General features: G+C 36.4%; 1 protein-coding gene across 1 annotated transcript; it reads left to right on the top strand.

Annotated features, from left to right (window-relative positions):
* Window positions 1–7,590: 7,590 nt before the first annotated feature.
* Window positions 7,591–17,455, top strand: LOC132314139 (uncharacterized). Its single transcript, XM_059813038.1, has 2 exons — window positions 7,591–7,732; window positions 17,157–17,455. Exons 1-2 carry the CDS (start codon window positions 7,591–7,593, stop codon window positions 17,453–17,455), a joined length of 441 nt encoding a protein of 146 aa, XP_059669021.1.
* The last annotated feature ends 2,105 nt before the right edge of the window (window positions 17,456–19,560 follow it).

The following is a 19,560-nucleotide window of genomic DNA, read 5'->3' as shown; positions in this document are numbered from 1 at the left end:
TTGAATTAGAAGATTTAAAAGAGAAATATCCTGAGCCAAATTACCAACTCATAGAAAGCATCTATCTAGGCGAAGGAAATAATGATGATATTAAGAGAAATATATTAAAAGTCGATTTTGAATTCTTCTACATGAAACACGAACTAAACACATTAAAAGAAGAATTAAATGTTAATGAAGAACATGTAGAGCATAGAGAAGAAAAACAACCAGAAGGATCTACATCCCAACCAACAAGATCTGTAGATCAAGAAATACATAATACAACTAGTAGTACTAATAAAACTAATGATGAATATCTCACGGGACAAAGATTGCAACCTACACAAGAGACATATGTAGAAAATAGAAACATACCAGACAAGTACACGTGGACACCACATCGTAGACGCTACGAAAATATCCTAGCACATAATGTTGGAACCATATTAGATATAACACGACACGATCCCCAAGATTGGTCACGAGTAATCGACGACTGGGAACAAGACTGTATTAGAACAGCTATTTTAACCCGGTTCGATAATAGAACACAAGCATTAACTTATTATGAAACTCTATTAAGAGGCACAATTCAAAACTAGTGGCAATCGTATAAAGTTACTTATGTTGATGATTACAACATCTTAAAAGATAATTTTACAATTCAACAGTTTACTAGTTTAATTAAGCGGGTATTATTAGGTGAAGACAGACTATTAGAAGAAACTCAAATAAAACAAACTGAAGCTTTATGAAATCTAAAATTATTACAATTTTGTGATCTTCAGTACATAAGAGACTACACTAATAAGTTTTTTTTGAATATTTTGTAGCTACAGGAAAAACTGGAGACTGAACCTTATTAGATAGATATCTTCAAAAATTACCAGGAAGTGTAGGAACTAAGATTTGGGAAAAATGCTTAGAAAATCCTTGAAAAGATAGATTAACTATAGGAGATAGAGTTAACCATGTCTATTACATGTTAAAAAAAGAGTATAGACAACGTAGAAAGTCTAAATGAATTAAGAAACAATTTTTTGATGTATGTAAGCAGTTAGACTTTCCGCCACAATATGGTTGCATAACTCAGAAAACCTTCAAAAGGAATATACCACGAAAATATAAATTACGAAAAAGTAGAACCTATACAAATTATAATAAAAAACCATATTTTAAAAATTTTAAAAGCAACCCGAAACCATTGAGAAAATGTCCTTGGTATAAAAAATGAAAAATAATTAAAGATAAAAAAGATAATAAGGACAATAAAGATAGCAAAGTGACTACATTGCCCCCAAAAAACGAAGCTGCAAATGTTTTATTTGTGGAGATCCAGGTCATATAAGACCAAATTGCCCTTATAGATATAAGCAAAACCCTATTAAGCAAATACAAGAAAAAATCAATATACTTGAAGATATTGAGAAACAGAAAGAGGAATTATATGAATTAAAAAGCGTTTATGATTCCGATGACAATAATGAAAGCATATATAGTATAGAAAGTATTGATAGTGAAGTTAATGAAGATCTTGAATAAGGACTTCATTTTATGGAAGATTATATTTGCACTATAAGCAATTATTCATGTCATTATGAGTTAGTTAAATTTCATTTCTTAGATTACAACTGTAAACAATGTAACTCTTCCATTAAGGAAGGATATTATGTAAAGACCATTGTAAAAACCTATTATGTCACGCATGTTATAATAAATATGAAAATAAGTTAGAAAATACATTAGTTGAATCTATAAATTCAATATATAAACCATATAGTTTAATCCAATTTTCGATAACATTGGAATTTAAAGAAAAATTAGTCCAAACCTCAGCTATGTTAGATACTGGAGCTTCTAAAAGCATAATTGAAAGACATTTAGTACCAGAGGAATCATTAATAAAATTAAATTATAATGTTAATATTAGTCAATATAATAACTGCCAATAACTCATTGTGTCTAGAATGTTCCTTTAGTAATTAATAATGAAAAATTTATTTTACCACAAACCTATGTTGGTGGTTTGTCGCACACCGACCCAAAGTTTGCACTAAAAGATAGTAGTGTAGAGCTATGATGAATGTGGCCAAGTTTTACATTTAGAAATTGCCACTACTACCTTTCACTAAAAATATTGTTAGGGCAAGTAGGGATCGTCCCAAGGGATTAATGAGTCGTACTAGATTGAGGAATCAAGATTAGGGTTAGTAGGTTGAGTGATCAAAAGATTGGTTGGTGATTGAATTACACTAAGATACAATTTAAACTAAAGTATGCAATTAAATATAAATGAGAGAAAATAAGAGAGAGATCTTAGGACTTAGAGGTCACCACTAAGCATAGCTTTTCTACACCCTTAATGAATGATTAATGAGGGGAAAAAACATGTATTGCAACAAAGTGTGTGTGTGTGGTTGTTTCAACAAGCATGGATGACAAATTAAGCATATATTGTCTAAACAACATGGTGGATAGCACAACATATCAAATTAAGCCATTAATCATTTCTTTAAGCTCACAATCCAAACACATCACAAGGTTAGAGATATATGTTACTTGCTTTCATAAGTATGGAACATCAACATGAAGCATGGATTGTCCTCCCATTTAACATCTAAACTACAACTACACTACAATTAAGCTAATGACATGAAATCAAACTAATTAAACTAAGGGAGAGGTACAATCCATCAAGAAATGAGTATGAACCATCAAATAAACCACAAGAACATTCCATTAAGCACTATGTCTTGACAATCTCTAGATCTATAACATTAATACACATAGACATGCATTAACAACACAAGAAATAAAGACAAACACATGAACATCTATTCTAGCATACATAGACATATGGATAGAATGAAATAATCAATTGGAAGCATTAAACCATATAAATTATTGAATAAACAAAATCTATATATATAAAAGTGTCAAAACATGTATCATAATACAAATCCCCTTAAAAATACATAAATCAAGATGTAAAAATCATGCTTAGGGTTAACTCTAGCCCCAAGAGGATGTCTAGCCACTCATGGATGATATTTTCCAACCCTTAAGGGCAAGCTCCATGAAAGAAATCTGCTCCTTGGTTGATGAAGAACTTCCAATGGTGTCTCTAGCCTCCTCTTCTCCTTTGCTTCCTCACTAAGAATTCTCTCCCAAGTCTCTAATTCGCTCTTCTAAGTATCAAAATATATCTCAAAAAGTAGCTCATATTCCTTATATAGGTAGGTCAAATATCACCCCAAATGAGCTGGGCTCGTACACCAAATATTCCTCTAATGATTGGATGTGAGACAACTTTTAATGAGCTGAAATTTGGATTTTCTTGGGATTTAGGAAGTTCGATCGATCGAACTTGTTGTGAGATTGATCGAACATGGCTGAAATCTATCGAATTAAAGCTGGATCGATCCTCTGTGGTGGCGCCTTTTTGGATAAAAACAAATCTGAGATATTTTGAAAATATTTTTGGAAAAAGGACAAAAGTGGTTGGTAGGGTGGTACAGCTGGATAAGATCAATCATTTGGATAAGGACAAGATGGTTCGATCGATCAGAGAATGAAGTTAGATTGATCGAACTTTGAGATCTTTGAATAGGGACAGACATGGCTCAGATCCATCTTGAAGTGTTGAGATCGATGAAAGTTGGATCGATCAAACTTTTCTTGAGATCGATCAAAGTTGCTGAAATTCCACCTTTTGCTTCCTTTTACTCTACTTTGCTACTTTCTTTGATTCATCCCAGAATTGCTTCATTTCTGCTCTTATTTGGCTGAGTTAGCTTATTTTGGGGATAAGTACCTGAAAATGGAAATAACATAAAATCAATTAAAAGCGGGAAAATAAGATAGATAAAGGTCCTAGAATACCTAAGCTTAAGGGGTTTAAATGCGCACTTTTTAGCGCTCATCACATGTACTTAATAATAGTCATAGTACTTATGATTTTATTGTAGGCTTAAACTTTATAAATTGTAAAATGTCCAATTTTCATCATTTTCCAATTTCTAAAATTTTTCGTCCATGGGCATTTTGTCTTTTCTCGTTTTGTGTGCCGGACACTATGGTGTGTACCGATTGTGTCCAATAGTTGGTTCGGACATTTCATTGAGTCCAAGACTCTTTGAAATGCCAAGGTTGCCATTTTTGCATTTTTTCATTTTTCGGGCCGGACGGTCCGTGTGGGACCCGCTATCGGAATTGTTGCGTATGGGATTTTGTTTGGGTCCATTTGCATCATGTTTATTTATTTAATGTGTGGTATATGATTGTGATTTAATACATACATTTGTGTAATGCAAATTAAAACAAAAGAAAAAGAGAAAAGAAAAGAAAGTGGCGGGACCTACCACTATCAATTTTATGGTTTGGAGACCATATTTGGTCTCTAATCTCTCTCACTCCCGTAGCTCTCTCTTCCTCCTTCTTCTTCTTCATTTTTCTTTTTTCATTTTGTACAAAACTTCAAGTCTAGATTTCTCCCACAATACTTGGAGTTTTTGGAAGCCGTTTGTATCAAATCAAAGCCCACGACGAGGCCTTTAAATCCCTACCAGCAATTTCAGTTTTGGTGCTCCCTAGGATTTCCAAAAATTGAGACCATTTTAAGGGTTTTGCACAATCTTAAAGTAGGGGTTCTTAATCCATGCAATCTTGTACTTTTGTGAGTTAACCCTTCATGAATTGTTGTTTAGCATGATTAATTTATATAGAATCTAGCAAATTATTTGGTTGTTGTGTATATAAGTTAATGTGTAACTATGTGTATTATTTGACCTATGTGAAGAGCATGCCTAAGTGTTTATTTTCATATGCCTATCATGCTAGATTTTGATTGTATGAAAGCATGTTGCAATTTCCTTGGAAATTCTTGCGAATCATATTATGTTAATTAAATTTGAGCTAGTTGTGGGATGATGAACATGGATATGGCATGATGCATACATGAACTAGCATTGGGCATGTGATGGGATTAATGTGATTTGAAATAAAAAAGGGAAAATTTGGGAAGAAGTTTTGATAAAGATGGTTTTGAGAAAACCCGGTCGCTGCGAGGGTATCAAAGGACCGGTGTGTTAATATAGCCTAGAGGGAACTAAGGAGATTCCCCTAGCATGGTTGAGCTAGCTGGGCCCCAAATGACGTCGCGGGGGTACCAAGGGACAGGGACACTAGTCAATCCTTCTCTAGTGTTGCTGCGTGGTCACCAAAGGGCGGGTTATATTAACAGTTTGAAAGTGAAGGTTTTTGAATGTTGAAAATAGGGAGCGACATTGGCATGCTCTCTTTCACCTACCATCAAGTTTTTTCTGTCAGATTCTATGGCTCCCACTAAGACTCAGACAGACAAGAAAGCCTAAAAGAACATCGCTACTGCAAAGGTCGACGCCAAAGCCACCATAAAAAGTAGCACAAAGGCCAAATCAAGTGATGGAAGTACCTTGGCGGGCCCTGTAACACATAGCAAGTCCCAGGCAATCGTGTCATCCAAACATCAACAAGACTTAGTGAAAACCAATCCTGCAAAGCCGACAAACGTGAAAACTTAACATATCAAGAACCCTAACATTGTTCCAGAGGATATTCTGCCACCAAATTTACCTCATTCCATCTATGATGCTCACTCTAGTATCGGTTCACCCCTAGAGTCACCACGTTAGACTTCGGAGTAATCAATCACTTCAAGGAACGTTGACTCTCAAGGCCTATCATACTCAGATATGGTCACTGCTATGATGACTAGAGCCACCATGGTAGAGGAACAACTAGCAATTATGGCTCGTTCCATTGAGAACCTCACAAAGACTGTTAAAGAAAAAGACTTGCGGATCGCTACACTGATGAACAAATTGGAAGTTTCGACCTTCAGTGAATCACCAGTACAGTTTGGGAATCCTACAACTTCCACAGTAGTGCCGTGTGGGAATCCTACATCTTCCATAATAGTGCCATCTGGGAATCTTGCAACTTCCACACCACCATCGTCTGGGAATCCTAATTCTACAGCACAAGGTATTCGCAAGGAGGATCCCATATAGACGCTGGTGACAGAACAGGCGCCTGGTCAAACCAATTATGCTTTTTCAGTCTTTTCATTATCTGTCGAACAATTGCAAGATATGATAATGAATACAATCTGAGCCCAATACGAAGGCATCTCACAAAGCACTCTCATGTACTCAAAGCCCTGTACAAGGAGAATCGATTGTATGAGGATGCTTGTAGGATACCAACCTTAGAAAATTCAATAATTTGACGAAAAAAATAACCCCAAGCAACATATTGCCCATTTTATCGAGACTTGTAATAATGCCAGAACTGATGGGGACTTACTAGTTAAACAGTTTGTCCACTCCGTTGAAAGAAATGCGTTCGAGTGGTACACTGACCTAAAGTCAAAATCAATTGATAGTTGGGACCAAATGGAATGAGAATTCTTGAACAGGTTTTGTAGCACTTGTCATACTGTTATTATGATAGAATTAACTAACATGAAGCAATAGAAGGATGAGCCTATAATCAACTACATTAATTGGTGGCGAGCACTCAGTCTTGACTGTAAGGACCGATTGTCAGAAATCTCTGCTGTGGAGATGTGTATGCAGGGAATGCATTGGGGCCTTCTTTACATTCTTCAAGGCATAAAACCTCGCACATTTGAAGAATTGGCTACGCATGCCCATGACATGGAGATCAGTATAAAATCCAATGATGACAAAGGTCCCGTGACTATAGAACCACGCAAAGACAAGAAGGACTGGAAGAAGGGCGACAAGTCATCAAAGACTGCTGCTAAAGATTCCATAGCTATTTCAACTACCCCAATCAAGATATCTGTTAAAGATAACAAGAAAGATGATAAAAACCCTTGCTAGTTTTAAGAAATGGAAAGACAACGTCCTACGCTAAAAGAGTTAGAGATGAAAGAATACCCATTCCACGATTCCGATGTCCCTGGCATATTGGAATGCTTACTCGAAAGTAAAGTTATAGAACTTCCTGAATGCAAACGCCCTCAAGAGATGGGACATGTTAACAACCCAAAATACTACAAATATCATCGTATTATCAGTCATCTAATTGAGAAGTGTTTTATTTTTAAGGAGATGGTGATGAATCTAGCAAAATAAGGAAAAATCTTATTGGACACAGACGAAGTTGTAACTTCAAATCATACTACTGCTACTTTAACAACCTCTATCATGGGGAGTGCTCATTCTCAACCTTCAAATTCTAAGAAATATTGCAGAACCATCCAGTTTGGCTAATTCAAACCAATCCCTATCTATCTTAGCCAAGGAAATGTACTTGACGTTTCAACATTTGGAAGAATCTTTCCTCAAGATTATGAAGAAGGATGGACTCTAGTAACAAGAAAGAAACCAACTAACATTTTTTAGACTAATTATTCTGATAGGGGGCAAAGGAAGAAGAAACCTCAATACCACCATAAACAGTATGGCCATAATAGAAATTGGGTCAAGAAGACACAGTCATCCAAACGTGACTCTATGAGCAAAGGGATCCAGAAGTCCATTACTTTGCAAGAGTTCTTTCCAAGAGTTCTTTCCAAGAGGATATCTAGATGACGAAGTTATGACAGCTTACATGGTTTCAACTGAGAAAACGAGCCCTAATGATGAGAATAGCGAGGATCAAGATGAAGCCCAGACTATAGAGAACCATGCAAAGGATGCAGCCATCATTGAAAAATCCGATGATGATGAAGTAGTTAGAGGTACGTTTTATTCATGTTATGCACCAATTGTTTTCACTGACAAGGATCTTCAGTTGGGTTCGAAGCCGCACAATTGTCCTCTCTTCGTTTTTGGTTACATAAAAGAACTAAAAGTTACTCGAATTCTTGTTGATGGTGGATTAACAATGAATCTCATGCCAAAATTTACAATGAAAAATCTTAGCATCATAGTCGATGAGTTATCTCGTACCGTCTTATTATTCAAGGTTTTAACCAAGGAAGGCAGAAAGCTATTGGCATGATTCATGCAAAGCTAACTATTGGCGAGCTCCAAGCTAAAACCTTATTCCACGTTATTGATGCAAAGACATCCTATAATTTGTTATTGGGAAGGCCTTTGATACATAATAATGGCATTATTCCATCAACTCTTCATCAGTGCTTCACATTCTACAAGAATGGCATATAAACAGTTGTGGCGGACCATAAACCATTTACAAAAGCAGAATCTCATTTTGCTGATGCCAAATTCTATATCGATCCAGATACGCCTTCGAAAGTACCCATCCCAAGCCATCCATCTAGATAAGAGGTTCAATCTGCAAAAACAAAAGAAGTATTAAGTGATCTATTAGATGTTTCAGTGACAAACATTATAAAAGTAGCTAAAACATGAGGGGTCTCGATGAAAGCACATCGGACGAAACCTATTTTAATGTATGTTCCAAAATCTCAACGACAAGAAGGGTAGTCACCTGTCATCGAGATACTTGAAACCAAGGAATTTAAAGTGAAAATGTCGCAAACCAAGGAAAAAGAAGATATGTAAAAGTTACAATGAGAGTTAACTCTTCCTCTTACTAAGATTCAAAAGTCTTCGCCTTCCAAGTCTTCGTTAAAAGGGTTCATGTGGCTTTCTTAATCTCTGGTCAAACATGGATCACTTCCAAAACAAGGACTGATGAAGAATTCGATCCTAAAGCATACCAACTCTTGGCTAAATCGGGGTATGATTTTACAAATCCTGCAAGTCTTGTAAAACTTAATTCTGAGGTCACCGGTGAGAAAGTGCATGGCCTCAATGAGACATAGAAGAAGTTGAAAGAGTAAGGGCATAAAATCATTCCACCCAAGTCTGGTCTCGGTTTCGTGGCTTCTAAGCCACTTCAAATTTAAATCATAAAAAAGGATAAGAAGTCAAACACCTTATACATTGGGTTTGAAGAAGTTGAGGATGAACAAGATCAATAGACTATGCATCAAAGATCGGTCTTCGACCGTACAGGAGCTCCATGTGATCAAATATTTGTATTTAATAGGTTGTCAAGCCAAGAATCAAATGTCTCAAGTTCTCATGTAAGCAGTTTGCCTCATACCTGTATTTTTAACAGAATAAGCTTTCATGACCAAGGAAGAAAATCTCCACAACCTCAATCTCGAAAGTCAATATTTTCTTGAATTGGTACTATCAATGATGTGCCGCTAAGACGCAGCAAGAGTGAAAAGTCAGAGGAAGCTAACATTGACGTGGTGAACAATAATGTAGTTCGGAGCCTGGTGCCCTCGTAAATGAAACGTAAGTTAGTGGTAGATGTCACCAATAATGTTACAGTAAAAGCTCGAAGGCGAACCATTATATTCACTAATCACTCAGAAAAAATGGATAGAATAGAAGACATTGGCGAATCATCTTGTGTTATTTCATACCACGTCACTGTTGAAGAGGAACCTGATTCTGAATAACCAGATGACATCGAGAAAGCTCCACCAACACTAGAAGATAGAGGGCAAGCTACTGTTGATAAACTCAAGGAAATAAACTTAGGGACTGATGATCAACCCAAACTAGTTTTCGTTAGTGCATTCCTAAATCCCTCAGAAAAAAATAATTACTTTCAATTATTGTATGAGTACAAGGATATATTTGCTTAGACATATAAGGAGATGCCCGGTCTTGACCCTAAAATTGCAGTGCATAATCTTGCTGTCAAACATGGGACACGTCCGATTAAGCAGTCTCAACGCTTCTTCCGTCCAGAGCTAGTTCTGAGGATAGAGGAAGAACTCTACAAATTGATTGAGGCAAGGTTTATTCGTGAGGTTAAATATCCAACATGGATTTCGAGCATTGTTCCAGTGAAGAAGAAAAATGGATAGATTCGAATCTGTGTGGACTTTCGTGATTTGAATGAGGCATGCCCAAAAGATGATTTTCCTCTTCCCATCCCTGGGCTCACTGTAGATACAAGCACGAGGCATGAAGCTCTCTCTTTCATGGATTGTTACTCTAGGTACAATCAGATAAGGATGACTCCGAAGGACGAAGAGTTAATTACCTTTCGCACTCCTAAAGGCATTTATTACTACAAAGTTATGCCTTTCAAACTCAAAAATACGGGAACAACATACCAGCGCGCCACGCAAAGGATCTTCGATGACATTCTCCACAAGATTATTGAATGTTATGTTGATGACTTGGTGGTTAAGACGAAAGAACGAAGAAATCATTTACAGGATCTACGTACAGTTTTTAATTGCCTCCAAAAATATCAGCTTAAGATGAATCCCCTGAAATGTGTATTTGTTATGACTTACGGGAAAAACCTGGGATACGTCCCGCAGGCCAGTCAAGGAATAACTAAAAACGTGGAAAAGTTTTGCCACTATCGCATTTGCCAATTACCATAACAAGAATATCGGTCACCAACTATTCAAGCCATTGAGAGACCAACAACAAACTCCGAGAGGTTGTATGGCAAGCATAGACAGCGTCGTCAATAGCCACGAATCAACCTAGAGAGTAATGACAGATGTAGATGGAAAGATGTTTTACCACTAGCTCAGACAATGTTGTTAACACCCACCGCCAGACGTCTTCGTCAGCTATGGATCATCCAGCCAGTGATAGAACGAGAATAGACTCTGAGAGGTCATGCCACTAGCACAGAAGAGTAGTTATTAGCAACAAATCAGCCTGCAAGCCATTGAGAGACTAATAACAGACTCCAAGAGGTTGTATGGCCAGCATAAACAGCGTCGTCAACAGCCACGAATCAACCTAGAGAGCAATGACAGATGTAGATGGAAATATATTTTACCACTAGCTCAGACAATGTTGTCAACACCCATCGCCAGAGCGTCTTCATCAGCTATGGTTCATCCAGTCAGTGATAGAGCGAGAATAGACTCCGAGAGGTCATACCACTAGCAGAGACTGTATTGTCAGCAGCCACGAATCAACCCAGAGAGCAACATATGTAGATGCAGAGAGGCTTTACCGACAACTCAGACAACGTTGTCAACACCCATCGCCAGAGTGTCTTCGTCAGCCATAGATCATCCAGCCATTGATAGAGTGAGAACAGACTCCAAGAGGTCATGCCACCAGCACCGTTAACCGTCATCAATTTTGATGATGATTTCAAGTCGAAGCTTTACCAAAATATCCTGACTCAGTATATAAGCTTACTTATACACCAGACACCACTCTCGAAGTAGCAACTTGACATAAAGTTAACGAGTTATATAGGCATACTTGTGTATATCTGTCTCGAAGATAGAGCTCTACCTTTATTGATTTGGGATAAACTCATACGTCGTACGTCATCGTGGTATTGAGATTGATCCTAATAAAGTTTAGGCCATTCAAAAGATGCTGCCACTAAAGAATTTACATGAGCTTCGAAGTTTACAAGGTCAACTTATGTTCATTCATCGGTTCATCTCAAATTTAGTTGGTCGTTGTCAGTCTTTTAACTGACTCATGAAGAAAGATGCCCCATTCAACTGAGACCAATCTTGCCAAAATGCTTTGGATAACATCAAAAAGTACCTTCTCAATTCTCCGGTATTAGGAGCACCTGTACCTAGAAAACCACTTATACTTTACATTGCTGTGCAAGAAGAATCGTTGGGTGCCCTACTTGCTCAAAATAATGAAGAACATAAAGAGAAAGCCTTGTATTACTTAAGTTGCAAGCTCACCCAGACGGAGCAAAATTATCCTCCAATTGAAAAAACATGCTTCGCGTTTATCTTCGCCTCTAAGAAATTGAGACATTATTTCTTGGCTCATACAATACATCTTATTACAAGAGCTAATCCTCTCAAATATGTCATGTCTAAACCGATCCTTTTTGGATTCTTGGCAAGGTGGTCAATTTTATTCAATGATTTTGAAATTGTTTATGTGCCACGAAAAGCAGTGAAAGGACAAGTCGTATCAAATTTCTTAGCTGACCATCCTATTCTAGCCAATTCAAAAAATTTTAAAGATTTTCCTAATGAAGAAGTTTTTCTTGTGGACATCCTCCCTCCATGGATGATTTTTTTTATGGGGCAGCACGATCAAACGGGGTGTAACGACCCAAGTTTTATTCAACCCGGTGTGTCAGCGGTGACTCGAACATAAATCCAACAATGAATCAGAATACGGATGCAAAAGGTAAAATAATGGTCTTTAGAGATACAACATGTCTCTAAGACATTAATATGACCCTCAAAGAGGTTATAGAACTCAAAGAAAATAAATGTGGAAGCGACATTTAAAAAATGGACAAGAATGAACCTAGGGGCAAAATGGTCATTTTACCCAGAAATGAGTGCTACCATGCACAGCATTGGAAATACAACGAAAACTTAATCAATTTAGACTCAAGAATCACTTGATTCGGAGTCAGGATGGAAAAGATATGAAAATAGGACAAAACGGCTTCCTTCGATTTAGAGATACCACGACCTTATCTCACTAAAACTAATATAACTCTCACTACGGTTGGAGTTTTTGAGTGTGGTTAGAATTATTGGAAATCTAACTTCAATCTCTTGAGGTTAGGCTTAAGAATGACCTGATTTGGACCAGAAATAAAGGAGATATGCTCCTCTGAATTTGACCCAAGAAATCTGTCCAAAAAGCTAAAAGGAAACCAAGTCCCAGGGAGGATCAGCCAGCCGATGTACAGTACCAGCCGGCTGAAACTAAATCATTAGCCATTTGATGAACAGTACTAGTCGACCGAAATGACCTGTTTCACTAGAAAACCTACTGGAATAGGTCTCGAGGCTTTGTCAGCCGGCCAATGGACCATCATTAGCCGACCGACACATCTGCTGCAGCAGAAAAAGCTACTGTAATGTGTGTGTGAGGTGCTTGGTCCTTCTCTAAGGCTATACATGTATTCTACATGATCTGAACAAGTTTGAAAACATTCCCTAGCCTCATTTAAGCATTTAAAACATGCCAAAACAAAGAGGAACTTCAAATGACACCCCCATGCATGAATTTTTCATAAAAATTCATAAAATCGCCCAAAAATAGTTCCAAAGTTGAAACTTAAGAGTTTTCTGAAATGTGGACATGCACGCAAACGTAAAAAGATATTTAAGATACGTCCCAATGATCTGCGGCTTCAAAATAACCCCAATGCAAAATATGACCTCTCAACGGCCAAAAATGCCTTAAAATGCAGTAAATGAAACCAAAAATACGAAATCTAGAACAAAATGGTGTTTGGCTCTTGGCTATACCTCATGTATGATCATAGAGACCCTATGAAAAAAAAAAATGGAATTCCCACGCCCGATGCAAACATGGTGAAGCAAAGACTTAACATTTTCCATTAATTCCATAATAAACCTTGAAAACGAAAGTGCATAAAATACATATTTGATGCCATTGGCTTATGACCTCTACTCATACATGTCAAATACATTACAAGGGTGTACTTATGTACACATTACATATATGAAATCAAAGAATACAAGTTTTGGTATACAAGGCTACAAAATGATATTTCATGCTAACATTTGCATGAAATGGAAATTTAAAAGCTACAAGTCATCTAATGAATGATGTGCATCACGAACCAAGCCTTCAAACCTGAAACAAATTCCCAGTAACTTCGAGGTAAGAAATATAAAGCTACTCGTAAGAAATGAGAATGCATCAACCTAACATTTTACAATTTTATCACCTTAAGGTGAAACATGTCAAAGGGGCTCATGCCACCTAACGTCTATGTCAAAATGAGACTTAAGAAGCATCCTAAGCTACCATAGAGTAATATTAACAAGAATCATGATATGTATACATATATGAAACGAATCAAGGTTGGGATAATCCAAAGAACATAACAAGAAGGATGCTTGAAAATAGATCAACATGAATTGCATTATCTATACAATTAAGTAAGGTTTGGAATAATCCATACAACACGACAAGAGAATACTAGAATATGAGGATCTCATTATCTATGCAATTTACATGATTGGGATATACCAATTTACACGACAAGAGGTATACTCAGATATAAGTTAACAAGAATTACATTATCAATGCAATTAACATGATTGGAGCATTCTAATTAACACGATAGGAGTAATACATGAAATCAAGGATAAGGCATAATATCTATGCAATTAACAAGATTGGAGCATTTTAATTAACAATATTGGAGCATTTCACATAACACGAAAAGTTTTAAATCTTCAAGGAATAGCAACTCCAAATTTAAAGAGTGAAATCAACCAAAATGGATACTCAGATATCGCCCGGATTAAAACCGTACTCTTGGGATCACTTTAAGGCTACTAACCCATGGGTACCTTCCCCTAGTGCGCACTATAGTGTAGGGAGCTCTCTATCTACCGTACTAGAACCAAGTCCTAGCCATGTCAAATCTTGATTGATATCCCAAGTTCCAAAATCAACAAGTTGTGCAACCAAGAGTGTATCAAGATACAAGTAATGCATTAAACCACATTTCATGCACAAATAAGATTTTGGAACACATAAGTCATGCCCTAAGTTCTCAACTATGATAATATGTGAAATGTCAAGAAATCATAGTGTGCATCTATATAGATTAGAACCAAGATATATAGCACATGAAATCTATTGATGTAAATATACCACAAGTATAAGATAAATGATTTGATTATCTACTAAACAACACATGAATAATTAAACCATTCCAAGCCAATTGTGCAAGTCTATGAAGTACATTAATGAAACCAAGATACAATGGTCATGATTAAATCAATGGAAGCATAAAAGGGAATTTAATCTACTTAAGGGATTAAATTATCAAGATTACAAGACAAGTCCAAATATTCTACGAATAAGGCATGTCAAGGATAAGTTCAATATCAAGTTACAAGTTCATTTCATACAAGACACAAGCATGTGAATTAAGTTCTATACAAAGGAAATAAGTAAATGTAAGTCTCAAAACTTATCCAATTATTCTCGAGTTGATACACGCGAAGGAACTTGTCAAGAAAATCATGAATACCAAGTTAGAAACTTAATCAAGCTCATGGAACCATTGAATAAGTTTTAATTAATTCTTTTAATTAAAATCTCTAGATTTTGAAATTCATCCAAATGATTTCAATTTAATGTATGTTATACAACATGTCAAGACTTGATTTAAAAACATGTTGCAAGAATTTTCCATGCAAGGTACGGCCATGACTATTGAACTTTAATACTAGAAAATAATTAAATGAAAAGTTTCAAAACCTAATCAGATATTCCCGATTTAATATATGTGAAAGTATATGGCATACACATCAAGAATATCAAGTTGGAAATCCAATGGAGTGAATAGTCCACATGGAATAAATTAATTAATCAAATTAATTAAATATTACTAGATTTCAAAACATCTCCGATTACTCTCAAATTCACTTATGTTGAAGAGCATGCTAGGGCCTAATGTAATATGATAACACATGTTAATTTCAATATAGGTAAGGCCACATGAATTAATCTTTCATTCAAGAAAAATATTAAATAAAATCTTCAATACTTGTTCAAATGCTCTCAATTTAATATATGTCAATGACCATATCAAGGGGTAATATAATTCTATGCCACATGTTTAAACCTTATATAATGAATTATAATAATAAAATAATAGGATTCATGTAACCGACTATAATTGATTTTATTATTGTGAATAAACACTGATTTTCCAGTCTAACAAGCTATAACCAACCGGGACAATTAAATCCCTCATAAGAAGAATAAATAATAAAATCTCTAGATTTTGTATCAAAGCATGTAAATAAGTTGTATAAACATCACTAGCATGCAATAAATCAAGAATAATAAACTATAACACCCATTACCTCAATTTGAAATGAAAATCTCAAATTCCCATCGAAAGAAAAGTGCTCCGAATCCGTCGATACTTCGGGGTTTTATTGGGGACAATATGGTGAACAAGAATCCCAAGGAAGCCCCATGAAAATCACAACTTGACTTCAAACCCGAACTCACAAAATGGTCAGAAATGGGTTCCAATAAGGGGGAAAGGTAAAACACGACGAGGCCTACGATAAACGTTAAGGCAGAAGACTTTTCACTAAGGAAATCAAGTGGAGGAGAAGAAAGAGTGAAGGCAGCCCCTTGGCCTCCCATGGTTGCCGGCCAAGAGGGGGAGGAAGATGATGAAAAAGTGACTTTTCACTTTAAGACATTCTATTTATAGGAAAACCCTAAAAGTGCCCCGAAAGGGCCCCGCTGAGTCCGGAAAGTGGAATTTGAGCAGACGCACTCAAACAGAAAAACTCTATAAACAAAAAAGAACCAAAATGAGAAAATATGAACAACAGAAGAAACGACGTCAAAAACTGAGTCCCGAGCAGATAGATATGCCCCGAACAAGTTCGGCGGCAATTGGGGCTAGAAACCCTAAAACTGGAGAAAAATGACCAAAAGGAAATTCTAAGAGTACATGACTCGACAAAATGTAAAAATGAATCCCATACGAGAATTTAGGCTCAAAATGAGGTATTTTGCAATAACTTTCGTTAATTGCACAATTGCCCCTCCAAAAAGGGTTAACTACACTAATGGCCCAAATGAAAATATCTTCTAAGAATATTTTCTTAAAAACTCCTAAAATAAAATATCTTCAAAAGATATTTACAAAAAATAACCCAAGAAAAGAAAAAGATTCTGAAGAACTGTGCATCCATGCCCCTATGGACACCAGGAGCAACCAGAGTACTTTTCTTCAAAAGTAAAGATATGTATTTTGTGAAAACCACTTAGAATGAAGATACATGAAGTTAAAAACTAATTTCGAGCGTGAAAAGTGAGGTTGTGTAAAAAAGTGACAAACGGGGAAAAGACGAAATAGGGAAAAGGACGAAAAGTGAATAGTGTCGAAAAAATGAAAATGTGGAAATGACTTGGTCCTTAAAGGAAGTTGTCAATCCAAATGAAAGAGTCTTGGAAACCATTTCTAAGCACTCGAAATGACACCTAGTGAAGAGAAACAAAACTCGGAAAAGAAAATTAAACGGAAAAAATTTATTCGTAAAATTATAGAGAAAGGAAGGTAAATGACCAGGTCATTACACGGGGCCGGAGTAGGCGTAGTTTTTGTTTCTCCAAAAAGACATGTTATGCCATACTCTTTTGCGCTACCTGAAAACTGCTCAAATAATGTAGCTGAATATCAAGCCCTGATCATCGGCCTTCAAATGGCGAATGAGATGAAGATCACGGACCTTGAAATATATAGAGACTTTAAGTTGGTGATTAACCACCTTCTTAAAGAATATGAGGTTAAGAAAGATGATCTAGTGTCATACCATCGTTATACCTCTCATTTGTTGGAACGGTCTGATAGCGTCATGCTAGAACACATTCCGAGGAAAGAAAATTGGATAGCTGATGTTTTGGCAAATTTAGCTACAATATTGGCGTTAACTGATGAGGACCTAGTTCATGTTCCTATATGTCAATGATGGGTCTTGCCACAAGTCCTGGAAGATAAATTTGAAGAAAGTAATTTAGTTTCTTGTTAAACACAAGAGGAAGAAGACTAGAGTCTTCCTATCATTGATTACCTAGAACATGGAAAGCTTCTCGAAGACCTATGCCACAAGACTAAAATATGAAGACGGGCACCTCATTTCATCTATTACAATGATACGTTATGTAGGCGTTCATATGAGGGTCTTTTCCTTCGCTGCCTTGGAAATGACGAAGCAACCCACGCAATGAAGGATGCACATTCTGGGATTTGTGAAGCCCATCAATATGGTCCAAAACTTCACTTTCGCGTCAAAAGAATGGGTTATTATTGGCCCACTATGGTCAAGGACTGCTTGGAGTATGCGAAGAGGTGTCAAGCCTGTCAATTCTATGCTAACTTCATATACTAACTACCGGAGCTGTTACACCCTACTGTGATGTCATGGCCATTCGATGCATAGGGATTAGATGTAGTTGATCCTCTAAAAAAGTCTTCAAAAGGCCACTTGTATATCTTGGTTACTATTGATTATTTTTCTAAATGGGCGGAAGCTACACTCTATAAACATGTGAAAAAGGAAACAGTTGTTGATTTCATCAAGTCTAACCTTATTTATCGATATAGTGTCTCTTGATACATCATCACTGATAATGGGAAAATTTTCAAAAATAGTTGGGTAACAACATAAATCCTCCATATATAATGCACCTACAAATGGTCTCGCGGAAGCATTTAATAAAACTCTTTGTGAGCTATTGAAGAAAGTAGTCAACCAGACAAAGAGAGATTGGCATGAGCGAATGGAAGAAGCATTGTGGACATACTGCACTACGCATCGTACACCTACTCAAGCAACTTCGTATTCTTTTGTCTATAGCGTAGAAACGGTTCTTCCATTGGAACAACAGATCCCTTCGTTAAGGATTACCATACAAGAAGGCCTTATAAATGAAGAAAATGTCATCTTATGTCTTCAAGAATTGGAAGCATTGGATGGGAAGAGATTAGAAGCTCAACAACAGCTAGAGTGTTATCAGGCTCGACTTTTTAAATTGTTCAATAAGAAAGTTCGACCTTGGTCATTTCAAATTAAAGACTTAGTATTAGTTGTTCGTAGACCAATTATCATGAATCATCGTAAGGGAAATAAATTTGTATCCAAATAGGATGGACTATATGTTGTTCGCTAAGTTTATACTAACGGTGCATATCTCATTATTGATGAAGACAGAGTAAGATTGGGCCCATTAATGGCAAATTCCTGAAGCGCTACTATCCATAAAGGCTATGCTCCTGATCGTGTGAGCTTAAACTACACTATGCTCCTGGACCACATGAGTTAAAACTGTGATCGCTGAAAAAAAAAAAAAAAATCATCACTCCTGGCCCGCATGAGTATAAACTGCGAATGGCAAAATAAATAAATCGGATTCATTGCTTGGTCGTAATAAAATGATATTTTTATTGCAAAGTATGTGAAAAATATATATATTAAGGCAACAAAGGGAGATCCACAATCTCATTTTGAGCACTTTGTAACAATTTCTCCAGTAAATTCAGGGCTCCTATATCATCGTCAGTGATGATGGGGGTTTCTTCAATGGAATTTCATTCCTCCTTAAATTTTGCAATGATAGTTTTTCTTTGGAGTATCCGGCAATTGGCCTCTTCAATCGCGGCTTTATGTTGTTCAATACAAGCATGCAAAAGTTCGATTTCTTTCATGTCTATATCATCTAAAATGAGAACTTCATTATGGCAAGAATCAACATCGGTTAAACGTTGAGCGCGTACTTCTTTAGGTAAGGCATGATCATGCTTGATTCGAACTTTGTTGTTTTCTTCACCATTCTAAATGTATGCATTAATTCTGTGGTGGAACTCTAGAAAATCTACACATTGTTTAGAGATTTCGAGAAAGATCTCATCAAATTTTGGTCTAAGAGATGGAATCTTCGAAAGCTGGGTACACTTTACTTTACTCTTGATGATATTCCCAAATGTTTTGGCTACCGTTTACTTAATCTCGGAAATAGCACTCCTCGGGTCAAAGGTAGTTGCAGAAGGTGTAATTCGTTGAGATGTTTGGACATA

This window comes from Cornus florida, unplaced genomic scaffold (assembly GCF_030987335.1).
Source record: "Cornus florida cultivar Cherokee Brave unplaced genomic scaffold, ASM3098733v1 CherokeeBrave_3.0.0_Hap2_Chr06, whole genome shotgun sequence".
Taxonomy (NCBI): domain Eukaryota; kingdom Viridiplantae; phylum Streptophyta; class Magnoliopsida; order Cornales; family Cornaceae; genus Cornus; species Cornus florida.
The sequence above is the reverse complement of the archived record's forward strand: the minus strand, read 5'-3'. Positions and strand labels throughout refer to the sequence as shown.

Coding starts and splice junctions, on each gene's coding strand:
- LOC132314139 (XM_059813038.1), top strand. CDS start 7,591: ATGACAGCTTACATGGTTTCAACTGAGAAAACGAGCCCTAATGATGAG. Junction 7,733..17,156: donor TGATGATGAAGTAGTTAGAG/GTACGTTTTATT, acceptor CAAATAATGTAG/CTGAATATCAAGCCCTGATC.